We start from the raw sequence: 27,499 nt of genomic DNA, 5'->3' as shown, positions 1-27,499 counted from the left end.
GTTCATGGGTTGCTGATGAAAATTGAATTCCCAAAATTGTTTAGTTGCATCGTTTCAAATCAGTTAATAGTACGCGCCAAATTTATTTTCTCTACTAGAGCTTTCAACTGATATATTTTCCTTTATAAATATTTACAACATTTTCAACAACTATGAAAAAAATGAGACTAGCTAAGCCATTAGAATTGATGTAGTGGTGAGGGATATGGATAATTTGCATGAGGTCGTAGGTTCAAACCTCAACGTCACCATTGTATAAAAAAAAAAAAAAGAGGCTAGCTAATTCATTTTCGACAACTTGTATATGAAGTTAGAATAGTAGAATATCAACAACAAATAAAGTAAAATAAATGAGATTAATTGATTTTGGACAACTATTTGCATCATGTGTACCAAGTTTTAATAGAATTGAAGCTATGGCCACTCTCTTACCCACGACACACGAATTGAGAGAAAAATTTCTCACCCTATAACGCTTATAAATATAGATGCGACCTTAGCTTTTGATATACATACATATATCTCATCAAAATTAGCCGTGTAATTGTGTCATCAATAGAACCAAACCATGTGGTCTCTAGCAGCGGATCCCATTATAGCTCTTGCAAAAAGAGTTCTTCACCAATTCATCCATAAAGACTTCCATGAAGCAGTGGCCAATATGACCATCATAGACACTTTTCTCTTCATTGTACAATCATCCCCTCTTCATCAAATTATTGTCCTAGTTAATTACTTTATAATAATAAGGATATATGCCTACATATTCATCATGGCCTTGTAAATTTCTGTTACATTAATATGCTCATCATATATTATTTGATTTTATTTATTTATTTTGCAGATTATACACTCAATTGACAAGTTGGGGATATGGCACCGTTTACCTGTTTTCTTAGGCCTATTGTACCTGGCCATTCGCCGCCACATTCATCAAGAGTACAACCTCTTCAACGTTGGGAGAACACCAGTGGGGGTTAGGTTTAACCCTTCTGATTTTCCATTCAGAACAGCTGATGGAAAATACAATGACCCCTTCAATGAAATTGCTGGAAGCCAAGGATCCTTTTTTGGTAGAAACATTCTCCCTGTGGATCAGAAAAACAAGGTCTATATATACAATGTTTGTACGTTATTAATTTAATTTGGTTGAGACAATATATATAATTTGGACATGAAAAATGAGTAAAAAAAAATGTTACTAATTGATTTTTCAAGTGTTTCAGTTGATGGGCCTTTTTGGTTTTTTATGTTAATTTTATTCCTCTCAAGTTGCTGAATTTGAAAGCATAAAATTTGTTTGCAGGTAATGAAGCCGGATCCAATGGTGGTAGTAACGAAACTTCTGGCAAGGAGAAAGTACAAGGACACAGGGAAGCAATTCAATGTGATAGCAGCTTCTTGGATTCAATTTATGATACATGATTGGATCGATCATCTTGAGGACACCGATCAGGTATATATGTATGTACTTATTATAACAATAATTAATTTTGCTCGATTTTAAAAATAAAAAAAAATTTAAAGGAGTTGTAGTAATCTCTCAATATTGTATGCAAACATTACATAATTCGTTCATGAGTTATTTATGACATTATATATATCAAATCATTTTGGGAAGAAAACAAAAGTGGTTAACAATTTTCATGATGTAATAATATTCAAGAACATATTTATCTTTTCGAAATGTTGTCATACATATCAAGATTGAACTCACTGCTCCAAGTGAAGTTGCAAGTCAATGCCCACTCAAGTCTTTCAAGTTCTATGAGACAAAGGAAATCTCCACCGGCTTCTATGAGATCAATACCGGAGCCTTAAACATCCGTACACCCTGGTGGTAAGATTTCTATCTATGCTGACCAATGATATAATCTGCCGTAGGTGCACTCGCGGACATAGGTGGGCACTTATGTCCTCAAGTGCGGACATAAGATTTTGAATTTTAGTTTTTTGTTGTTGTTGTAGTTACGTAGATCCTTACTTGTCTCTTGGTTCAATATTTATATTAAGAGTAAATATCATTTTAAGTTCTTAACAAAAATATAGTTTCCACTTTAGTCTTTTATCAAAGATTAGTCTCGAGGAGGTTCTTAAGAAATTCAAAGTGGATCAATTTAGTTAAAACCGTGGTCCTTCACAAATTCAAAAAAGACCTGCATTAGTCCCTCAAAAAGACTAAAATGAGTCCACTTTAAATTTCATAGGAACTAAGTGACTATTTTTTTTTTATAATGGACTAAAGTGGGGATCAGATTTTTTGTTAGGGACCAAAAAAGATATTTATTCTTATATTAGTTAGCAACGTACAGAGATGATTAAAATAACGTAGCAAGGCAAATTGAGTAGAGAGAAAACTTATTCTTCCACCCGTGTCACGTACCCATTCCCATGGTTTCTTCATCCTTTGTTATGGAAGTAACTAGGTTATGAGCGGTTCAAGCGTTAATTTAAACTTTCTTTACAAAAAATATTTCGGGGGCGCTGCCCCGAACCCCCACCATTAAATGTGTGGACATAAAGAAATTTTCTGAATTCGCCACTGCGTACGTGTACCCTCTGTGAATTACAATATAGAGGAAAGGTCAACTACAACAAGTCTTGAGTAATTTAATCCTTCCTTATGTACATGGGGGATGATTGTTTAATATCTATATCAAGATTTTTGTTTTTTAAATATAAGTCAGGTTAGACTTATAATTTGAGCGTGTATAAAGCTAATAAATCAGGTTAGGTTTAAAATATTTTACACAAATCTAAACTATTTAAATCAAAATCTAGTCTAGTCTAACCTATTTAGAACTGTAGGTGAGTCATTGTGTGTGTATGTATCACATCAACAAAATTAATTCAAATTAAGACGAGACACCTGGATCATAGGTAGGAAGAACATTAATTATGGGTAGTTGTAACCAAAAAATTTAAGGTATTAGAATCCATCATTTCCTGGAGCAGGGTCAATGTGGTTTTATTACGAATTTAATAAGGTGAAAGCATACTTAAAATTTTATATATATACAACATGATTCTTATGGTCAATAACAAATTCCTTCTTAGTTTTCACATTATAATTTTCTTTTTTCAAAGTTAAATTTTTTGTGATTATATTGTTTTAATTTATGTTAGTAATGTGCTTCGACCAGCATCTAATAAGCTTCATGATAAAAATTTTAACTAACAAAGATATTTTTTTATTCTTGTGACAAAAATTGATCTCTATCAATCTCTTGTCCTTTTCTTATTTTCCATCTATAGCCACTTGACACAAATAGGAAAAAGAGTTGTCAATTTTTTATGAATAAATATTTTTTTTGTCCTCAGTAAATTTCACAATGTCCGCTTTAGTCTCTAGCAAATAAAAAGGTTATTCGTGGTCCCTAAAAATTTCAAAATGGACTCATTTAGTTGAAATCGTGGTCTCTCACAAATTCAAAAAAGACCCACATTAGTCCTCAAAAAGATTAAAATGGGTCCACTTTGAGTTTCTTATAGACCACAAATAGCCTTTTTATTTGTTAGAAAATAAAGCGGGTATCGTAAAATTTGTTAAGGACCGAAAAAGATATTTACTCATTTTTTATTTTTTTGTTCTATGACAATTCTGGTTCTTTGAGTTGTCAAATTTTTTAGTTTAACACCCTTCTTAAATCATACTTTTATATATAAAAAATTATTTTTCATATAATAGAAAATAACTTTCTTATATCGTGAGATATCAAAATTCATATTATTCTTTTTATTTTTTCTTTTCTTTTAATAAGTGGTGGATCTTCTTACTTATTGAATTTATGACATGAGGGATCTTATCTCACGTGACATGATAAGTCTTTTATATATATCACATGAACAATATCTACCAATATCTTGAATCACGTGAACAAAAATAGTTCAAATTAAAATGGGGCACCTGTGTCATAGGTACGGAGTGCATTAAATATGGGTAGTTGTAACTAAAAAATTTAAGGTGTTAGAAAATCCATTTTCTGGAGCAGTGTAGTGTGGTTTATTACGAATTTACTTTTATCGATGAAAAGTATTATCTCTTGCTGAAATGTGGGCTTTTTGATCAGAATAATTCGTTTATTTAAAAGTTTGACCGGATTAATTTTTTTGGTCAAATATATTATTATTGTAATGCATAACGACGTGATAGTGTAGTCACCGTTTTAAGATGCGATAGTTTGAGTAGCGCGACGTTCGCAATTTCAGGCTTTCTGCAACATTGAACGAGATGCGCATGATAGACGCGGTACTGAACATATAACGTTTGACCTGCAAAAGTGATACCTTGACTACCACGTCCCACGTCTGCTCCAATAAGCCAGATGGTCAAAAGGTGAGAGGATATCTTTGTTATATCCTTTCTACTCTATGCATTTGATCAATTATACGATAATCTATCTGTCTAGTTTTTTTACCAGTTTATCTTATATTCTCGAGGATGATTTTTTTTTTGGTAAGCAGGAATGAATAATAAATTATTAAATATCATTCCTAAAATTTAATAAAATCGAACTCATTCTTTCCTGCAAATTGTGGTATATAGCACCTTTAAAAAATTTAATAACAAAAATAACTATTAATTTAATAATATCACTAATAAAATTTCAGGCCATTAAATACACTACAGTAATAATCTAAATGTAGTATTAATAAAATTTAAGCCCATTAACCTCTATTTTTAATAATTTAAGCCCAATTAAAACCTTAGCTTAGTGGATTAAATTTTTATTAATGCTATTATTTATAATATTAGTGTAGTGTAGTGTATTATTAGGTTCTTTAAAGGTCCTACATTTATTTTATAAGAACCTTAGGTTAGTTGATTTAAATTTTATTACTGCTATTATTTATATTATTAGTGATGGCTTTAAATTTTATTAAAGATATAAATAAATTTTTTAAAAGTGCTATATTTATATTATTAAAAATAGAGGTTAATGGGCTTAAATTTTATTAATACTACATTTAGATTATTACTGTAGTGTATTTAATGGCCTAAAATTTTATTAATGATATTATTAAATTAATAGTTATTTTTGTTATTAAACTTTTTAAAAGTGCTATATACTATAATTTGCAAGAAAAAATGAGTTCAAATTTATTATAATAATTTATTATTCATTCGTACTTACCAAAAAAAAAAATTTATTCCTCGAGAATATAAGATAAACTAGTAAAAAAACTACACAGATAGATTATCCTATAATTGATCAAATGCATAAAGTAGAGAGGATATAACAAAGATACCCTCTCACCTTTTGACCCTCTGGCTTTTTGCAGCAGACGTGGGACGCAGTAATCAAGGTATCACTTTTGCTGTGGTCAAACGTGATATGTTCAGTACCGCGTCTTTGAGCAATTAATACGCATCTGGTTCAATGTTGCAGAAAGCCTGAAATTGCGAACGCCGCGTTGCTCAAACTACCGCGTCTTAAAATGGTGACTACACTATCACGTCGTTATGCATTACAATAGTAATATATTTGACCAGAAAATTAATCCGGTCAAACTTTTAAATAAACAAATTACTCAGGTCAAAAAACCTGAAATGTGAAAAAAACTCTTTTTCCTATTTTTGTCAAGTGAGTGAGGGCCTAAAGATGAAAAAAAAAGAATTGATAGAGATCAATTGTGAACATAAATTAAAACAATATATGCCCACAAATTTAATTTTAAAAAAAGAAAAAGAAAATTATAATGTAAAAACTAAGAAAGATTTTGTTATTGACCATAAGAATCATGTTGTAATTTATATACATTTTTAAGTATGCTTGCACCTTATTTTTTGTTTATTGAAATCGGAATCATTTTGTATATATGAGCTATAAACATTATAACTATGAAAAGTGCAACTGTAAATTTATAGTTTCAAGTGCTATTTTATATTTATAGTTCCATTTAAGTTCAATCAGTACTTGAGCTAGTATTCTCAATGTAAGACATTCTTTAACTTTCATGGCTTGAATGTATCATAAAAGGGATGGAAGCGCCATATATGGAAGCAATAAAGAAGTTTTAAAGAAACTGAGAACTTTCAAAGATGGGAAAATCAAGATATCCAAGGATGGCCACCTTCTTCATAACGAAGATGGAACAGCAATCTCAGGTGACATTCGCAATAGTTGGGCTGGTGTCTCAACCTTGCAGGCCCTTTTTGTTCAAGAACACAACGCAGTTTGTGATGCACTCAAGGTATATGTTACATGAATATGGAAAAAGTGTCTATTATTTTAAAGGATACAAAATTGTGTTATTTTAAGTGAGTGAAAGAGATAGATTATGGGAGAAAGAGTTGATGGAGAATTTTTTAAAGGTGTGGGTCTCACATCTTTGTGAGAGTGAAATGACATATGGTGTGTCAAAAGTGTTTTTCATTTTAAATGACATAAAGTTATGTTATTTTAATAGAGAGATAGACACAAAATAAATTTTTTTATTTAAAATTTAAATTAAAAAAAACCTTCCACTTTTTGTCTCTCATGATTTTCATTTTTTGTGTCTATCTCTCTCCTAAAATGACATAACTTATGTCATTTAAAATGACAAACATCAAACCCATAAATATATCATAAAATTATGAGGAAAAAATTTATCCTTTTAAACGACACAAGTTGTGTCCTTTTAATTTTTAATACTATATACATAGTTATAATATGAATTTTTTTTTTTCTCAATCCTTAGTCACTTCAGCTGACGTGGAGAGAAAAAAACAAATAATTTTTCATAGTATAACAATGTATTACCCATGATACATAAGGTAAAAAATAAAAGGATACAATATGTATGAACACACACTTAACCCTAAAATTATTAATGTAATCTTTACTTAACACCTCAAGTTTTTTTCGCTGAATTAGTGCTTTATAATATTATCCCATTTTTTGTTAACACACTTGACAAGGTGAAGAGAAGCTAAGAAATTAAAAAAATGTACTGTACTTGGGTGTATGTAATATATGTCATATCTCATATGTGCTAGAAATAAGTGACAATAATTAACTAAGTATTGTATTAATGCATCAGAATAATTACCCGTATATGGAAGATGAAGAACTTTATCGGCATGCAAGATTGGTGACCTCAGCTGTGATTGCAAAGGTTCATACCATAGATTGGACTGTCGAGCTTCTTAAAACTGACACTTTACTTGCAGGAATGCGTGCCAATTGGTAAGAGACTCCACACCACAGAACTGGCAATGTTCTAAAACATCATATACTCGATGTTTACAGTTCTATAATCAGTTTGTTACACTCTTAAAAGTTGAGATGATTTTTTTTCAATTCACAAAAGGATAAAAATATAAGATTATGACATTCTTTAGATTATCAAGACAGAAGAAGAAAAAAAAAGGAATAAGTATAATATTTTATTGGAGGAGGATATTGTAATAATCAATTAGTATTACTATCAATATTACTATTAATCAATTCCACGGTTAGATCGGTTATGTGGATCTAACGATTATATTTATTTTCATCTTTATATGGTTATGATTCTCCATATTTAATGCTTTCATGATTCTCCATATTTAATGTGAAAGCATTAAATATGGAAAATCATAACCATACAAAGGTGAAAATAAATATAAAGTATTAAGTATAGGGAATCATAATCATACAAAGATGAAAATAAATATAATCGTTAGATCAACATAATCGATCTAACAGTGAAATTGATTGGTAGTAACATTGATAGTAAATCTAATTGGTTGTTACAATATCTTTCCCCTATTTTATTAATAATTATATATAGTATATCTTATTTATAAGAATAAAATAAATGTACTTATGAATTATATCTTCTTCATAATACTTTTTAAGTTATAAGTTTTAATTTTACGTTAAAAATTTAACTTATAAAATTATATATCTTTAAAATATTTTATCACAACATATATAGAAGTATTTAACAGTCAATAATATTTATTTATTTTTAAAATATTTCATTGCATTAAACTAATAGCTAATCAAAGATTAAAAACTAACTTTATTTCAATAAATTTGAAGGTAATAGAGTGTATCTTATTTTAAATTCTTTTTTTCAAGCTCTGCGTTCTTATTATTTGGCTCTGAATTTTAGGAATAAAGTCTATTTTGGGTCTCTTACGTAAAAAACACGGTCCTCACTTTAGTTCCTTACAAAAAAATAAAAAATTAGTCATTTGGTCTCTATGAAAGTCAAAATAGATCCACTTTAATCCTTTCGAGTGACTAATGTAGATCTTTTTTGAATTTGTGAAGGACCACGATTTCAATTAAATGGGTGCACTTTAAATTTCTTAGGAACCTCGAGACTATTTTTTTTAAGAGACTAAAGTATGAACTGTATTTTTTGTACCCATAAAAGACTTTACTCGATTTTTAATAAGGAATTCTCACCCGAAATTTGTAGGAGTGGACATTATTCTTTGTATCTCAAACATAAAATTTAAATTATTTGCTTATAAAAAAATTAAAATTATTTAAGAAAAATCCATATTTTCAGGTATGGATTATTGGGGAAGAAATTCAAGGACACATTTGGACATGTTGGAGGAGCCATCTTGGGAGGACTTGTGGGCATGAAGAGACCAGAAAATCATGGTGTCCCATACTCTCTAACTGAGGAATTCGTCAGTGTCTATAGAATGCATTCACTCCTGCCTGATAACCTACACTTGAGAGACATATCTGCCACCCCTGGCCCCAACAAATCTCCACCATTAATCAAAGAGTATGATCATAAATATTTTTACACTACCACATGCAACACATTTTTCATATTTACTAACTCTTACAAATTCTAAATTTTTTATTTACTAATTCTTACAAATTATATTATTATGTATTCCTGAAAGTACATTAGGTTACATTATATATTTCCGAAAATACATATTGTAATTTGTAAAATTTTACAAAAAAAATTTGAAACAAATGATTATCCTTGTAATATTTTCATATGTGCACCTACTCCTTAAAAGTCCTTTTCCTCTAAAAGGTTCATAAGAAAAATCTTTCTATCTTTTGGTATTAATATTATAGGATTCCTATGAAGAATTTGATTGGACTGCAAGGAGAAAAAACCTTAACAGAAATAGGGGTTGCAAGACAACTAGTATCAATGGGTCACCAAGCTTGTGGGGCACTAGAGCTTTGGAATTATCCAGTGTGGCTAAGGGATATCATACCACAGAACATTGATGGCACAGAAAGGCCTGATCATGTGGACTTAGCTGCTCTTGAAAGTAGGATGAGCCAATATCAACCCTTGATTTTAAAATAATATTTATTCCCCATTTTATATGCAACTATGTGACTTGGAACTGACCCAATAATATGATATAAATAATGATGCAGTTTACAGGGATAGAGAGAGGAATGTGGCAAGATACAACCAATTTAGGAGGGCACTATTGTTGATACCTATCTCTAAATGGAAAGATCTGACGGATGACAAGGAAGCAATTCAAGTACTTGAAGAAGTATACGGTGATGATGTTGAAGAGCTTGATCTGCTTGTGGGTCTCATGGCAGAGAAGAAGATCAAGGGTTTTGCAATTAGTGAGACAGCTTTTACCATATTCCTCCTCATGGCATCCAGGTAATTAACAACTATTAGAGATTTTATAAAAGGGAAAAAAAAATTTCATGTGACTTTTAATACTACCTAAGTTTTTTACAACACTTAACATATGATATGATATTAGAGCTTTTATATTGAATTGTTGGGGAAGGGTTAAGAATAGTAAGTGCCTCTTTGGATTTTTTTTTTAGTTTCTTTTCTTCTTATAAGTAAAAGTTAGGACAAACAGGTTTTGAGAAAAATTATTATAATAAAAAGTTTTATTTTTTTATAATAATAAAAAGTCAAAAGCTTTTAGGAGGAGTTTTTTTAAGCTCTTATCAACTTTTCTGGAATTATGTATTTTTTTTTTTTAAAACAAAGAGTTATAGAGATAGAGATATAGAGAGAGAGAGAGAGAGAGAGAGATTTTTCTTGAAATGTGTATTTTTAAGCTAAATTTTTTTATGTAATCATCAAGCAACTTTTAGTTTTTTTTTAATTTTTTTTTTTTTAGCTTTAGCTTAAAAGTAACTTCTAGTTTAAAAAAAGAGGATCCAAACATGTTCTAAGTCTTATGCTTAATCTTAATAATTAACTTTTGAGTATTTAAATATTATAATTTGTTAGGTTACACTCATTAATTAATTATTAATTCTTAAAAAAGTACAATGCATCTTAATCAATGGTTAAGATTAAATATAAGATTTTTATTCTTAAATTGTACAAGTTTAATCTCTCTATTAAACAAAGGGTATTAGTAAAGGGACAGGATCGGTTTACAAATTTTTTTGAATTTCTTTACAAATTACACTATCTTCTCCCGGGAGAACATAGTGTAGTTTGTAAAAGTTTGTATTCTCCTGGGAGAATATAGTGTAGTTTGTAAACAAAAAAGTTTGTAAATATAACATGCTCCTCCGTTAGTAAATAGTAACAACTTAATTTTTCAGGAGGCTAGAGGCTGATAGGTTCTTTACAAGCAACTTCAATGAGGAAACATACACCAAGAAGGGATTGGAATGGGTGAACACAACAGAGTGTCTAAAGGATGTGATTGATCGTCATTACCCAGAAATGACACACAAGTGGTTGAACTCTTCTAGTGCTTTCTCTGTTTGGGACTCATCTCCAAACACCCACAATCTCATTCCTATCTACATTCGCGTTCCCCATTAATGTATTTGTCTAAGCAATCTTATTTTGCTATATCCTTTCAGTTATATAAGACCTATTTATATATTTGTATTTGGGTTTTGCTTAAATGATCTTTGTTGTATTTGAGTTGATGAATATACACTGGTGTATTTATATATGGGTGCATGTTTAATTTCAATCAACGTTATGTTTCTCAAATTTTAAATTTTAGTATTATCCAATCTAATTCAGTCTCATGTGATTTAATCATTATGCTATTCTTTATAAATATTATTCTATGTAACATTAACTTTTCACGAGCTATGTATGAAATGAAATCCTTTCAGAATTCCATATAAAAAATGAAAGTAATCATTAATATTCATAATTTACAAAAAGATAACGTAAGATGCTTCAATGCACCGAAGGTTGCATTTAAAAAAAATATTGAGCTTGTTATATTGGACTTTAAGAATTTGCGCTTGTTATATGGTGGGTATCAGGAATACGTTGGGCTTGTTAGCCCGAGTGTACTATCTTCTATTATCTTTGGGAATGAACATTTCACATTTGAAATTTCATAATTAATAAGTCTCTCATCGTCTATATTTTTGAAATGATATGCTAAGAAAGCTGGCTTTTTTACCGTTTTGCCATTTATTAATTAACTAATAACTAATTTGTCCGTCCTCCAGAACTATCCACCATCCTGCTCCCATTTAGTCGATCAACTTGCACTTTTAATCGACTAAATGGTTAAAATGCAGAAAACATGAATCACGAGATTTAGTCGACTACATCCTCACCTTGATCGACTAAATCTCGTGATTCATGTTTTCTGCATTTTGACCATTAAGTCGATTAAAAGTGCAAGTTGATTGACTAAATGGGGGCATGATGGTGAATAGTTCTAGAGGAGGAGCAAATTGGTGATTAATTAATTAACGAAGGACAAAAGGATCAAAAAGCCAAAAAAGCTTCTAGTTACAAAATTAATTAGACAAACTGAAATTGAAAAATGTCAAAATCATGTATAGTTCCAAGTCAAAGTAATTTGGGGATTCGGTCATTACAATACCTTTCAGGTATAGTTTGGAATCATATATCTGTCTCTTAGTTATTGGTTATGAGTTATGACGATTACTATCGAGTCCTCTACTTACTGTACCATGACTCAATTTGAATTGTTTTTTTCATCGGTCATTGTACGGAGCAACATTTATTAAAACATGTTATAATAAATAAGATTTCTCAATCAAAACTATTTTGTAAGGTTGATTCATCTTTAAAGGATGAGGATTTATTCTCTAATGTTAAATGGTGATACTTTCTTCCAACCTTTTTTTCTCTATGGTCTATAAATAAAATAATTGTCAGATAATATAAACCCTTCACATCATTTATAAAATAAAGAATTTTATTCGGTTTAATATAATAGATTTTGTAAAGAATTGGTTAATGAATTTAAAAAATTATTAAATCAAAATAGAGTTTAACATAATGAAAATTAAAAATATTTTATACAAAATATTAAATATTACTTAATTAATAATCTGGACACCCTCGTTGACAAATCCTTAATTTATTAGCTACAGCACCACCGTTTGGACGTTTAGGAATTAGAGTAATAGATCTTTTGTTTCTTTTTTTCTTTTTCTTTTTGTTGATAGAATAGATTTCCTTATTTGATTACATATATGTGTGTGTTAATAACGTTAACGGCATATGCTCGATACAGAAAGTGTTCCGCGGTAAAATAGCCTTGCAAAGAACAAGAATTTAATTAACCTTTGAAAGTTGCATAAAATTGTGTCACAACTAGTCAATCAACAACAAAAGGACTTCAAAAAACTATAACCAAATTATTTATGCACAGGGCAGTTATAGTTTGTGTCATTGTCTTTCCTTCTCTTATGAGATGTTAGCTTTTATGGCATTGATTTGCTCTTCTAGCTAACTTTTGAAGAAGCACTTTTTCTAATGCCACAACTTCCCTGAAGTGGTTCATATTATTTCTAAATCAGCTTCTAATTTATCAGCTCTCACCAAACTCAGATGCAGATGCAGTGGACTCAATTTTCCTACTTACTTCAATGCAATCCCTACTCCAATGTGTAAGCACCCTTGAAGCTTCTGATATCAATGTTCTCATTTCTCCTCATATTCCTAGTTTTCATGATACTACATTTATCTTGAAAAACTGAGGCATCATTGGAGATGAAGTCTTGTACTAATTTCAATGCTTCCCTGACCTTTTCATTTGGATCAGTGGTGGCCGGTTTATCTTGCAAACCTGAAAGGTTTGCAAGAACATGGGTCTCATCTTCAAGAGAAGCATAAAATGCTTCTGTTTCTACATCATTTTGACTTAGATCACTTTGATTTTTGAAAGACACGTCAATTGTGGTTGTCAACACTGCAAAACGTTTTTATGTATATTTCTTGTCCTCTGGAGGCCTGAATATTTAGTGTCTATGTAAAACCTGGGTTTTGAGAAGATTCTCCTGAAGCATGACAATTTAGAGTATGATCAAGCATCAGAGTGGTGTAGTTATAGCCAATTAAAAAATATAATAAATTAATAAAAACAGTTGCATTATTAAAGGTAAACTACAATAAAAATTTATTCAGATGGTGAGATATTCAATTTATAATTCTTGCATGCTGAATATATGTAAGTCAGTAATGTTCATTCTAGAAATTTGCTTTTATTTCACCGGTAGTCAGTACACTACAATTGAATTCACATGGAAATAGTTCAAAGAATAAATTGCACAACACGGCAAATTAAGTGAGGTAATCAAGGGAGATGTACTGTCAAGAGACTGAACTTTTGTGGAATTGACATTATAATTGAACCTCGCATCTTATGGTTAGAAAATTCAATCTCTTCAGAAATAAATACCCCCAGATTGTTTACCTTCACTGGCAACACCACTAGCAAAGTTTGACACTGCTGCATTCAAAGCCACTTTTGAAGGTGCAGGACAGGAAGGTTCACATGCTTCATTGTCCAAGTCCACATTTAACATACCTATTTTCCTCTTTCTGGACACAATTTCACATCCTGTTGGGATGATAAAGTTGAGTAAAATTTTCCAAATTAAGAAGCCAAAATAGCTTATAAACAAACAAGTCAAATCAAAATTTGGAAATATTATTTCGATATATTTCCATACTAATTCATAATCTTATATAATTCTATTTCTCTTACATTACTTGAACAACTAATTGAAATTATTTATTCTTTCTTCTAGAAAAAATTAATAATGCACCACATGAGTGTTCTAGCCCTGATAATTGTTGAGAAGGAAAATATATAGGACAAGTAAATTCGGAAATAGTGAAAGCATACTCACAAAGAAATGCAAAAAATGTATTTTACCTAGGAAATCGGGAGTGCTACTCCCCAGCTTTGGTACCATTGAATTTGAATGCCAATTCACATTATTGTTTGGTGCTGCATAAATTGTCAGAGAATTTGTCATGTCCACCAATTTATACTCGTGCTCTTCTTTCAGCAACAGTGGATCGGTGAATTGAATGTCCTCCATGCGACATTCTTGTTTGAATACATGGATTCCACTTTGTTTGACAAACACTTCTTCTCTGCTGTTTGATGCAGTACACACCACATGATTCCATTTATTTTCTTCTATATCAGAAAAAATTCCGTCAAGTTTTTCCTGTTTTATATCACAAAGAACTGTATAATCCCCTGCCAGGGGAAACCAATTGAAACCCACTCCTGTATCTTTTGAAATGCCGTTGACTTCCATATTGAGCCCAAAATAGTGAAATTTGAATGGAATAGCAAAAAATAGAGATATCGCAGGGACCTTGTTACGAAACCAGAAAGAAATTGACGGTCCATTGGTACAGTACTCAAACCACTCAGGAATCCTTGTTTTTGGCAAGAGAAACGCTTTGTCTCCACCCTCCTCATGCAATTCCTGTTAGTCATAATTTATTCATGCATTTAGCAAAACCTGTATAGTTTGAGTCAACGTGAAATATATGAAATATCAAATTAAATACGTAAGAAAACAAGAACCTCATTCAGTAACATGCTTCTACACTCGGAAGTCAAGGATGGGCAGCCTGTTGCTTGCAAAGTTCTTATGTTGGGTGAAATCCCTCTGATTTCTTGAAGATTCTCGCAATTTCTCAGAATAAGTGTCATCAAACATCCAGGAAATAGTGTGAGGTCTAAATCTTTCAAGGCTCGGCACCCAATTGCTTCGAATGTTACTAAGTTGGGTGGAATCCCTCCAATTTCCCTAAAATTCTCGCACCAAAATAACTCAATTTTTTTCAAAAAGAGACATTCTTTGATGCATGCAGGAAGACTTGTGAGATTACACTCGTCTAGGAATAACCGTCGCATATTTAAAAACAAAGGGAGACCTTTTCGAAGGAATTCATCTGACATAATGCATTTCGAAAGGTTAATATCAAAGGTGTTCTTTAACACCAATGAGCTCACTTGTGCATCACCTTCGTCCTGTTTAGATATAAGCAATCCCTCACATTCCTCAAAATTAAAATTACGAAAATCTCGCATCATCAAAATGCTCCTTGGTAACTGAAAAACTCCACAACATGTCAGCCTTAGTCTTCCAAGCCTAGTGAGATTTCGAATTGAAAATGGCAGTTCTTTTATGGGAGTGTCTCGGATTTCAAGATATGTTATTTTTTCCATTGGTCCTAATATTTCTGGAAAATTCTCAAGACTAGGACAACATGAAAGCTGGAGTTTTTCAAGAGAGGTCAACTCAATAGGTGGAAAACTCCTAAACTTCTTGCAACCATCAGCGTTCAAGATTTTAAGTTTATTCAGGAATCCAACTGATTTGTGAATTTTAATTAAATTTTCACATTTTGCAAATGATAATCCTTCCAAATTTGGAACACCAGACACGTCAAGTATCTCTGTAATACAATGACAACGACTAAAATTCAAAACTCTCATATTCACAAACTCCTGCCACCAAAAAAAGAAGAAGAAAAGAAATCAAGAAACATGAATCAAATGAATCATAATAGAATGAATATATTGATATAAAAGGCAAAGGAAAGGAGCATATTATACTTACCCTCTTTGGCATGAGCCAGTCAATTGATACTAAGCAACTTTGGGGTAACTTTAGTATCACAAGTTTCTTTGGATGAAAATTAGATGGTAAAGATGGTGAAGGATATCTCCACCATTCTAGTACTCTCAAACTATTTGGAAGATGTTTGGGACCTTCCAAAAAACAACCTTTTCTAATAATAAGTGTTTTGAGGTTTTTCATCTCCTTGAAGGCGTTTGCATCCCATTCAACTACTTCTTCAAATTTGAGGTTGAGGAAATCCAACATTATTATTTGAATATTACTAGTTCCCTTGAAAGACAAAAACACAGGTCAACCGTAATACATGCATATATATGTATCCAGAACAACAGATAGTGAAATATCACTGTCAACAAGAGAAATAAAAGGAAAACAAAAAAGGTAAAATTTTAGAGAATATTATGTATCATAAAAGGAGAACAACAGACAGTGAAATAACACTGGCAACCAAAGATTGTAAACTGAGGTATAAATATAGTAACCTAGATGTCTAGGACATAATAATCAAAAGAGATATATAAAGGTAAAATTTTGAAAACAAAACCTTCCATATCAGTCTTACCGTATTATCTTCTAAAACTTGAACTATATCATCCGGGAACCATAATCTACTACGTTTGCCAGGCTCTCTTGGTGCTTCCTGTCGGACAATCTCTTTACCCATGTCCTCTATCAGGTCATGCAATGTCACATGACCAAATACATCAATCTTTATGAGAGATTTTTCAATCAACACTCCAATACCATATTCTAGGCAGAAATCAAGATGAGCATAGACATATGACAAAGCATATCCTTTAAAGCAACAAGCAATATCAAGAAACATTTGTTTCTGATCATACTCCAAAGAATCAAAACTTACTTTAAGTATCTTCTGGATCTCTTCATTAGGAATTCTTTTGTACTGATCTAATGCAGATTCCCATTCTTCTATCCTTTTTCCATACAAGTTGGAACCTATTACCTCCAAAGCCAATGGAAGTCGAGAAGCATAAGTTACTACACGGTTTAAAATGTCTACATATCTGGGATCAACTTTGTCAGTTTTAAAAGCATTCCAACTAATTAATTCAAGAGCTTCTTTGTTATTCAACCCATCTAGCTCATAAGTTTTCTCAACCCCATGAATTTTCAGCAAATGCGTGTCCCTAGTTGTAATGATGATTCTACTGCCAGAACCAAACCAATCAAGCCCTCCAACAGTTGCCTCCAATTGCTCCAGTTTGTCAACATCATCAAGAACTAAAAGAACCTTCTTCCTCTTGAGCCTATGCTTTATTATTGGAATTCCTTTATCTACACTTGCTAACTTAATATCCTTCTCTCCTACTAAATCAGAAAGAAGAGTCTCTTGGAGACGTTCTAATCCATGTTTAATTGAATTTTCTCTCACATTATCAAGAAAACACAAAGCTCCAAATGATTGGGCAATCAAATTATAAATTGCTCGAGCAACTGTCGTCTTCCCTATTCCCCCAATTCCATGGATCCCTATCATGCGGACTCCATCAGATCGAACATTAAGAAGTGAAATTACTTCTTTCACTTTAGACTCCAATCCAACTGGATACTTCGCAACATGTAAAGGAGTGCGATTAATCTTGTTGGAGACCACTTTAACAATCTTCTCAATAAACTCATATTCATTCTCATTCCTGCCCAATTAATGAGTGAAGTCATACTAAATGCTTCATATTAACATTAGAACCAAATCATAAGAAAAATGGAAAATAAAGAAACAAAAAAAACATAGGAAGATAAAACAGTACCCTTGCTGTTTGAAATGAAAGCCAGACAAGTCAGCTGCTTGACACAAAGCCATCCTCCATTTCTGCAACCTCTCCATGTTATCCTTAAACCTCTCCTCATGCCTAGTCAATGCCTCACCATAAGTACCTGTATGCTTTCGCACATCAGAAGGGTCAACGTCATAGAAAACTGGCAAAACCAACCGACCCTTTTCCTTGATGGAGTGAATGATATGGACAAGTTCCTCTAAGCAAAATGAAGAAGAAGCATAGTTCTCAGAGAACACAGTGATGGCAATCCTGGATTCTTCAATTGCCTTGACAAGTGATGGTGTGATTTGCTCTCCTCTTTGAAGCTCTTTAACATCAAAGAAGGTGTGGATTCCCCTATCATGAAGAGCTTTGTAGAGATGGCCAGTGAAACCATGACGAGTATCTTCGCCTCTAAAGTTGAGAAACACATCATATTTCCATCCATAGCTAAAGGAAGAAGAGGAGCACAATGATTCTTGCCTTGCCATGATTTTTGCTCACAATTCTCAAACTACTACAGAAGATTGGAAACACAGTTTGGTAAAGTAAATTGAATAAAGAAACAAAAGTTGCTCTTTTGTAAACAAAATACCACGCGGAGTTCACTTCTTTGCCTTCTTCGAAGTTCTGTTGGCTGCGTCATTCCAAAGCTTATGCCTCTGTTTCCATTTTGTGTTTTCTCTGTGACTTGGGTTCAGTTGACGTCGCCAAAGTCCATTTCTATTGTATTATTTCCAAGGCACACTCCGACGATAAACTCGTCATAGTCATATTATTTCCAATGCTGCATTTAAGAAAAAAAAAAAAAAAACAAACAGTTGCTCTTTTGGAAACTGCATATTTTAACAATGGATCCTCACACGTCTCGTTTAACATGATCTCAACCGTCCATATTCTCTATCCTAATGCTCTCTTCTCTTGATCACCTTTGATATATATATATATTAGACGGTTGAAATTTCTCATGACCTAATCTTGTTTAAATGAGAAGGATACAGTCCCTATCACCTTGGAATCCCTTCCTTCCTTCAATATTTACAATTGATATGGCCATAAAAAGGAAATATAAAATAAAATAAAAAAAATTCAATCATAATAAAGACTATATTTACTCACTCCATCTTAATCTCACACATAAGTAACAAAACCTAAATCAAGTGTTCCAAAAAGTTAAACCAAAATTTCACAAGCAAAACAATGAAATAGGAAAAGAGAAACAAACAAATACCTAGGGATTTGTGGCAGCAATGAACGGTTTTGAACTGGTCAGTCAATGTTGAGCCTCTTGTTGATTATGGCAACCTGGAAGTAGATGATGATGTTATTGGAAGGGGGCAAATCGACGACCCTGATCTCATCGACGTTGAACCAGAGGAAAAGGAGCTCCGTTATTCCAAAGCTTATTATGCCTCTGTTTCTATTTTGTGTTTTCTGTGTGTTTCTTCAACTGGTCGGTTGTGACTTGGGTTCAGTTGATTAGTCATAGTCAATTAGTCATATTAATCCGGTATCCGTTCCTTACAAAAAAAAAAAAAAAATTAATCTTCAATCCCTTCACAAATTAAAAGTTGACCTGTTTAGTTAAAATCGGACTCCTCATAAATTCAAAAAATAATCACATTAATTCCTCAAAAGAACTAAAATAGATCGATTCACTTTGAATTTCATAGGAACCAACCCACTAATTCTTTTTGTAAAAGACTAAAGTGGAAACCGTATTTTTTGTTAGAGACCAAAAATAATATTTAGTGATAAACTTTTCTTCAACTATCAGTCAAATTTTAAAACAAAACATACGTGAATTTTAACCACACAGCACAATTTGGTATATTTGGTATGTGATTTTTCAGATACTTTCAATAAGTGATGAAAATCGTCAAGAACATGATGATACAATAGCTGACGAGGGCATTCTTTTTGATAACTCAAATGATGCTACAACTATGGTAGAAGGCAATATAGAAGAAACAAATGAAACACTTAATACTGAAGAACTGGAAAAAAAAAATGGTGATTTCACAAGGCACAAGCCAGTGACTAGTGACCAGATTGGATCACTGTTGACCTTCGTTCTGATAAAAAGAAGATTAAAGATGCTGTCAAGAAAATGTATGACATTCAGGCCAAGCAATTGAATACTTTGATCAGGAAATAGAAATGGCAGTGTATTTAGGTCTGATACATTTAAAAAATCGTTTGTAATGAAAAATGATCAGGGTACTGCATCATGCTGGTAATTGACAATATCAATGCTAAAAGTTTCATTAAATTGTGTTTTCCAAATGAGTTTTTATGTGTATTCCAAATATGGGTTTCCAAACAAGAATAAATATCAATAACAGAGGTATACAGCCAGAAAAATTCTGCATACAAATAATGGGGAAATACATGATTCTACATTGTTGATTCTTTCCATGTACAACCAGCAGCAGAATCAGAATAATCATCAACTAATCTGTCAAATTAATCAACTAAACATTAAAATCCTTCATACATGCTACAGTTTCAACAAAGGACTTCCTGAACAGTGTTTACTCACAAATCAAAAATCTGAAATAAAGTGGACTTCAATGTACAAGTCACAGTGTTTACTCTTCTTCTTCCTTTTCCATCTTCTCTTTCATTTTCACCTTCCCACGGGTTAAAAACCATTGAATCAGAAGGCTCCCGTTACTTATTTCACAATACTCCCCAATTCATATACCATATCAACAATCCCACGGGTAAATGATGCAACAACTTTGTCAGCAAGAATGAGTTTGCTCTAGCAGCCATGTCCTCTTCTTTTTTCATAGCTTCTTCCTGCCATTAATGATAACAGAAACGTGTAAAAGAGCTTATTCTTTTGAGATAAAGTTGTAAAGCAAGCTGAACAATATTCCAATCTTATTAGGATATGTCAGATCATCAATGTATAAAGTAATCCTCCACAGGAGAAGCTGCAACCAAACCACAGACAATAGAAACTCAGGACTAATATACATATCAGTATAGTCCTAAATTTAAATTATGATTCTCATGTTCAGTTTACTTCAATGGCTATACCTATATCGCAATATTCAGGCATTATGTTAAAGGAAGCAAACACAACGTAATATATGACTAGACAGCATAGAACCAAAAAAAGATTCTCCTAAAGCATGACAATTTAGAGTATGATATGGCATCAGAATGATGTAGTTATAGCCAATTAAAAAATATAATAAATTAATAAAAACAGATGCATTAGTAATGGTAAACTTACCAATAAAAAGTAATGCAGATGGTGAGATATTCAATTTATAAGTTTGACTAATCATTCTTGCATGCTGAATATATGTAAGTCAGTAATGTTCATTCTAGTAATTTGCTTTTATTTCACCGGTAGTCAGTACACTACAGTTGAATTCACATGGAAATAGTTCAAAGAATAAATTGCACAACACGGAAAGTTAAGTTAGGTAATCTAGGGAGAGGTACTGTCAAGAGACTGAAAACTTTTGTGGAATTGACATTATAATTGAACCTCACTTGTTGGTTTGAATAGAAATTTTGATAATAAGTAAATAAATATGAATCTGAATCTTAATGTGCATCTTATGGTTAGAAAATCCAATCTCTTCAGAAATAAATACCCCCAAATTGTTTACCTTCTTCACTGGCAGCACCACTAGCAAAGTTTGAAACTGCTGAATTCAAAACCACTTTTGAAGGTGCAGGACAACAAGGTTCACAGGCTTCATTGTCGAAGTCCACATTTAACATGCCTATTTTCCTCTTTCTGGACACAATTTCACATCCTGTTGAGATGATAAAGTTGAGTAAAATTTTCCAAATTAAGAAACCAAATTAGCTTATAAACAAACAAGTCAAATCAAAATTTCCAAATATTATTTCGTTATATTTCCATACTAATTCATAACCTTATAGAATTCAATTTCTCTTACATTACTTGGACCAACTAATTGAAATTATTTCTACTTTCTTCTAGAAAAAATTAATAATGCACCACATTGAGTAGGAAAATATATAGGGTAAGTAAATTTGTAATAGTGAAAGCATACCGAGAAAGAAATGCAACAAATGTATATTACCTTGGAAATCGGGAGTGCTACTCCCCAGCTTTGGTACCATTGAATTTGAATGCCAATTCACATTATTGTTTGGTGCTGCATAAATTGTCTGAGAATCTGTCATGTCCATCAATCTATGCTCATGCTCTTCTTTCAGCAATAGTGGATCGGTGAATTGAATGTCCTCAATGCAACTTCCTTGTTTGAATACATGGATTCCACTTTGTTTGACAAACACTTCTTCTCCTCTAATTGATGCAGTACACACCACATAATTCCATTTATTTTCTTCTATATCAGAAAAAATTCCGTCAAGTTTTTCCTGTTTTATATCACAAAGAACTGTATAATCCCTTTCCAGGAGAAACCAACTGAAACACACTCTTGTATCTACTGAAATGCCGTTGACTTCAATATTGAGCTCAAAATAGCCATCATCTGTATAAAATGATTTGAATCGAATAGCAAAACATAGAGATATGGCAGGGACCTTGTTACGAAACCATAATGAAATTGACGGTCCATTGCTACAGTGCTCAAACCACTCTGGAATCCTTGTTTCTGGCAAGAAAAACAGTTTGTCTCCACCCTCATGAAATTCCTGTTAGTCATAATTTTTTCATACATTTAGCAAAACCTGTATAGTTTGAGTCAACGTGAAATATATGAAATATCAAATTAAATAAGTAAGAAAACAAGAACCTCATTAAGTAACATGCTTCTACACTCGGAAGTCAAGGATGGGCATTCTGTTGCACCCAAAGTTCTTATGTTGGGTGAAATCCCTCTGATTTCTTGAAGATTCTCGCAATTTATAAGAAAAAGTGTCGTCAAACATTCAGGAAATAGTGTGAGGTCTAAATCTTTCAAGGATGTGCACTCATATGCTTTGAATGTTTCTAAGTTGGGTGGAATCCCTCCAATTTCCCGAAAATTCTCGCACAAAAATAACTGAATTTCTGTCAAAAAGAGACATTCTTTGATGCATGCAGGAAGACTTTTAAGATTACACTCGTAAAGGAATAACCGTCGCATATTGAAAAACAAAGGGAGACCTTTTCGAATGAATTCGTCTGACATATTGCATTTCGAAAGGTTAATATCAAAGGTTTTCTTTAACATCAATGAGCTCACTTGTGCATCACCTTCGTCCTGTTTAGATATAAGCAACCCCTCACATTCCTCAAAAATAAAATGATCAAAATCTCGCATCATCGAAATGTTGCTTGGTAACTGGAAAACTCCACAACGTGACAGCTCTAGAGTTCGAAGACGAGTGAGATTTTGAATTGAAAATGGCAGTTCTTTTATGGGGGTGTCTTGGATTTCAAGATGTGTTATTTTTTCCATCTTTCCTAATATTTCTGGAAAATTCTCAAGACTAGGACAACATGAAAACTGGAGTTCTTCAAGAGAGGTCAACTTGATGGGTGGAAAACTCCTAAACTTCTTGCAACCATCAGCGTTCAAGATTTTAAGTTTTTTAAGTAATCCAACTGATTTGTGAATTCTAATTAAATTATCACAACATTCAAATGATAATTCTTCCAAACTTGGAACACCTGATACATCAGGTATCTCTGTAATACAATGACAACCATTAAAATTCAAAACTCTCATATTCACAAACTCCTGCCACCAAAAAAAAAATAGAAAAGAAATCAAGAAACAGGAATCAAATGAATTATAATAGAATGAATATATTGATATAAAAGACCAAGGAAAGGAACATATTATACTTACCTTATTTGACATGAGCAAATCAATTGAAATAGAGGATTTTTGGGGTAACTCTAGCATCACAAGGTTCTTTTGACGAAAATTAGACGGTAAAGATGGTGAAGGATATCTCCACCATTCTAGTGCTCTCAAACTATTTGGAAGATGTTTGGGACCTTCCGAAAAACAACCTTTTCTAATAATAAGTGTTTTGAGGTTTTTCATCTCCTTGAAGGCGTTTCCATCCCATTCAACTACTTCTTCAAATTTGAGGAAATCCAGCATTAGTATTTGAATACTACTAGTTCCCTTTAAAGACAAAAACACAGGTCAACCGTAATACATGCATATATATTTATGGAGAACAATAGACAGTAAAATAACACTATCAACAAAAGAAATAAAAGGAAAACAAAAAAAGGTAAAATATTAGAGAATATTAAGTATCACAAAAAGAAAACAACAGACAGTGAAATAACACTGCCCAACCAAAGATTGCAAACATAGTTATAAATATTGTGACCTAGGTGTCTAGCACATAATAATCAAAAGATATAAATAAAGGTAAAATTTTGAAAACCAAACCATCCATATTAGTCTTACCGTGTTATCTTCTAAAACTTGAACTATATCATTGGGGAACCATAATCTACTACGTTTGCCTGGCTCTTCTGGGGCTTCCTGTCGGACAATTTCTTTACCCATGTCCTCTATCAGGTCATGCAATGTTACATTACGATATACATTAATCTTTATGAGAGACTTTTCAATCAACACTCCAAGACCATATTCTGGGCAGATACCATGATGAGCATAAAGTAACTTTTTGACATATGCTAAATTATTTCCTTTGAAGAAACAAGCAATATCAAGAAAAATTTTCTGCTCATATTCCCCCAAAGAATGAAAACTTAATTCAAGTATCTTTTGGATCTCTTTATTAGGAATTCTCTCATACTTATCTAATGCAGATTCCCATTCTTCTATCCTTTTCCCAAACAAATAGGAACCCATTACCTCCAATGCCAGTGGAAGTCGAGAAGCATAAGTTACTGCACGATTTAAAATTTCCACATAACTGGAATCAACTCTGTCAGTTTTAAAAGCACTCCAACAAAGTAATTCAAGAGCTTCTTTGTTATTCAACCCATCTAACTCATAAGTTTTCTCAACCCCATGACTTTTTAGCAAATGCTTATCCCTAGTTGTAATGATGATTCTGCTGCCAGAACCAAACCAATCAAGCCCTCCAACAGTTGCCTGCAATTGCTCCAATTTGTCAACATCATCAAGAACTAAAAGAACCTTCTTCCTTTGGAGCCTATGCTCTATTATTGAAATTCCTTTATTGACACTTGTTAACTTAATATCCTTCTCTCCTACTAAATCAGAAAGAAGTGTCTCTTGGAGACGTTCTAATCCATGTTTAATTGAATTTTCTCTCACATTATCAAGAAAACACAAAGCTTTAAATGAATCAGCAATAGCATTATAAACTGCTCGAGCAACTGTCGTCTTCCCTATTCCCCCAATTCCATGGATCCCTATCATGCGGACTCCATCACATCGGACATTGAGAAGTGACATTACTTCTTTCACTTTAGACTCCATTCCAACTGGATACTTCGCAACTTGTAGAGGAGCACGATCAATATTGTTGGAGACCACTTTAACAATCTTCTCAATAAACTCATATTCATTCTCATTCCTGCCCAATTAATAAGTGAAGTCATACTAAATGATTCATATTAACATTAAAACCAAATCAAAAGAAAAATGGAAAATAAAGAAACAAAAGAACATACGAAGATAAAACAGTACCCTTGTTGTTTGAAATGAAAGCCAGACAAGTCAGCTGCTTGATTCAGAGCCATCTTCCATTTATGCAACCTTTCCATGTTATCCTTAAACCTCTCCTCATGCCTAGTCAATGCCACACCATAAGTACCTGTATGCTTTCGCACATCAGAAGGGTCAACGTCATAGAAAACTGGCAAAACCAACCGACCATTTTCCTTGATGGAGTGAAGGATATGGACAAGTTCGTCCAAGCAAAATGAAGAAGAAGCATAGTTCTTGGAGAACACAATGATGGAAATCCTGGATTCTTCAATTGCCTTGACAAGTGATGGTGTGATTTCCTCTCCTCTTTGAAGCTCTTTATCATCAATGAAGGTGTGGATTCCTCTGTCAAGAAGAGCTTTGTAGAGATGGCCTGTGAAACCGTGACGAGTATCTTCGCCTCTAAAGCTGAGAAACACATCGTATTTGAATCCATAGCTAAAGGAAGAAGAGCGCAACAATGATTCTTGCATTGCCATGATTTTTGCTCACAATTCTCAAACTACTACAGATGACTTGGGTTCAGTTGACGTCGCCAAAGCCCATTTCTAATGTATTGGACGCTTCGTATGCCTCTACAGAAGCCCACTCCTACGATATACTCGTCGTTGTCATATTATTTCCAATGCTACAAAAAAAAAAGTTGCAATGCAATAAACTGTTCTTCAACTATCAATCAAATTCTAACAAAAAAAAAATTAAGTGAATTTTAACCACACAGCACAATTTGGTATATTTAAAAATGTAGTTATTATTTTTCAAAAAAAAAAATATTTACAATAAGTGAACTCCATTGTTTATATTTACAATATGGTCCTTTGGTAAAATTTGTTTTGGATGGATCAAATAAGACGAGTGGAGGAGAAGGTGTCGAGCTTTTCCAAACTGATATAATTCTATCTCACTATCTGAACATAGAGCTAAACATCGATCAATCGAATGATATTCAACAAGTTTAAACTAGGGTCCAACTTCAAAAGAGAAAAAAAAAAAAGTTATGTCATTTATTTTTGAAGAATATTAAAATTATTTTGCATATGAATATAATACATCAAAAATATTTTTAAATAAAAAAGTTATATGAATATCAAAATTGCTTTTTTGGAAACTGCCTAATTTAATTGAGTGACTTCCGCAGTGGATCCTCACACGTCTCGTTTAACATGATCTCAACCGTCCATATTCTGTATCCTAATGCTCTCTTCTCTTGATCATCATTGATTTATGTATTAGAGCGTTGAAATTTGTCATGACCTAATCTTGTTAAATGAGAAGGACACATTCCCTATCACCTTGGAATCCCTTCCTTCATTAATATTTACAATTGATATGGCCATAAAAAGTAAAAATAAAATAAAAAAATTCAATCATAATAAAGACTATATTTACTCACTCCATCTTAATCTCACACATAAGTAACATAACCTAAATCAAGTGAACCAAAAAGTTAAACCAAAAATTCACGAGCAAAACACCAATTAAATTAAATTTAAGTTAAGATTAACTATTTATAAACAATAAAATAGGAAAAGAGAATCAAACAAATACCTTGGGATGATAAGAAAGATCGAATTTCATTTACATGGCAAGGAGAGGAAGTGAGGGTTTTGAAGTAGATGATGATGTTATTGGAGGGGGCAAATCGACCCTGATCCCATCGACGTTGAACCAGACGAAAACGAGCTGAACTACAGCAGGACAGATGTTTGGAAACACGGTTTGGTAAAGTAAATTGAATAAAGAAACAAAAGTTGCTCTTTTGTAAACAAAACAGCACGCTGAGTTGACTTCTTTGCCTTTCTTCGAAGTTTAGTTAAGGAAGAAGTTTCTTTGTCTAATATTCATATAGACTCAGAAAACTCTTCGTGCTCCTAAATCTAAATGATACAACTTATATATTTTCACTTTTATAAAGTAGTGAGATTCACACTTTTATTTTTTTGTCAATTTTCTCTTTTTCTTTATCTATTTCTTTTTCTCTTTTAAAATGACATAACTTTATATCTTTTCAAATGACACACATTTTTTCCTATATATATATATATATTTTTTTTTGGTAATTTGTACTAATATCTTAAGGGAACGTTTCTAACATGAGAAGTTTTTTTTAATTCGGAAAATAATTATTACTGAAATATAGTAACAAATATATGTTATTGAAATATTACTAAAAAGCTCTTTGATAGAATTATCTTTTTCCGAAAAAATTAAGTTAATTTTAATAAATTTGTGTTTGGTTGATTATGAAATATTAGTGGAAATGTGACCTTACCTTTGCCAATTGATTCAAATCTTCTAACCAACG

The 27,499-nt window shown here is 32.2% G+C and overlaps 2 protein-coding genes across 2 annotated transcripts; one reads left to right on the top strand and one right to left on the bottom strand.

Annotated features, from left to right (window-relative positions):
• The first annotated feature begins 533 nt into the window (after positions 1 to 533).
• LOC133312563 (alpha-dioxygenase PIOX) lies at positions 534 to 10,754 on the top strand. The gene is made up of 10 exons (XM_061513786.1): positions 534 to 691; positions 845 to 1,108; positions 1,307 to 1,456; positions 1,707 to 1,840; positions 5,982 to 6,195; positions 7,027 to 7,172; positions 8,491 to 8,718; positions 9,027 to 9,229; positions 9,342 to 9,585; positions 10,500 to 10,754. The coding sequence occupies exons 1-10, from the start codon at positions 569 to 571 to the stop codon at positions 10,723 to 10,725; spliced, it is 1,932 nt and encodes a 643-aa protein (XP_061369770.1). The 5' UTR covers positions 534 to 568; the 3' UTR covers positions 10,726 to 10,754.
• Positions 10,755 to 12,498: 1,744 nt separating this feature from the next.
• LOC133312551 (uncharacterized) lies at positions 12,499 to 26,986 on the bottom strand. Its single transcript, XM_061513767.1, has 13 exons — positions 26,743 to 26,986; positions 25,174 to 25,822; positions 23,956 to 25,060; positions 23,437 to 23,661; positions 22,336 to 23,265; positions 21,655 to 22,234; positions 21,211 to 21,360; positions 17,576 to 18,077; positions 16,363 to 17,455; positions 14,738 to 15,667; positions 14,069 to 14,636; positions 13,604 to 13,750; positions 12,499 to 13,187 (listed from the first exon to the last, which is right to left on the bottom strand). Exons 2-13 carry the CDS (start codon positions 25,671 to 25,673, stop codon positions 13,156 to 13,158), a joined length of 6,762 nt encoding a protein of 2,253 aa, XP_061369751.1. The 5' UTR covers positions 25,674 to 25,822; positions 26,743 to 26,986; the 3' UTR covers positions 12,499 to 13,155.
• Between the last annotated feature and the right edge of the window lie 513 nt (positions 26,987 to 27,499).

Source organism: Gastrolobium bilobum, unplaced genomic scaffold (assembly GCF_033153095.1).
Source record: "Gastrolobium bilobum isolate Gb01-03AN ecotype WA unplaced genomic scaffold, APGP_CSIRO_Gbil_v1 utg20371, whole genome shotgun sequence".
NCBI lineage: Eukaryota > Viridiplantae > Streptophyta > Magnoliopsida > Fabales > Fabaceae > Gastrolobium > Gastrolobium bilobum.
Note: the sequence above shows the minus strand (reverse complement) of the source record. Positions and strands in the feature narration are given on the sequence as shown.

Bases quoted from the DNA above. Each gene is read 5' to 3' on its own strand.
- LOC133312563 (XM_061513786.1), top strand. From the start codon at position 569: ATGTGGTCTCTAGCAGCGGATCCCATTATAGCTCTTGCAAAAAGAGTT. The intron at 1,457-1,706 runs GTATATATGTAT...ATACATATCAAG, and splicing joins ATCTTGAGGACACCGATCAG to ATTGAACTCACTGCTCCAAG. The intron at 9,230-9,341 runs GTAGGATGAGCC...ATAATGATGCAG, and splicing joins GGACTTAGCTGCTCTTGAAA to TTTACAGGGATAGAGAGAGG.
- LOC133312551 (XM_061513767.1), bottom strand. From the start codon at position 25,673: ATGGCAATGCAAGAATCATTGTTGCGCTCTTCTTCCTTTAGCTATGGA. The intron at 17,456-17,575 runs GCAAGGGTACTG...TTAATTGGGCAG, and splicing joins TCTGGCTTTCATTTCAAACA to GAATGAGAATGAATATGAGT. The intron at 14,637-14,737 runs GTTCTTGTTTTC...TATGACTAACAG, and splicing joins GAAGCATGTTACTGAATGAG to GAATTGCATGAGGAGGGTGG.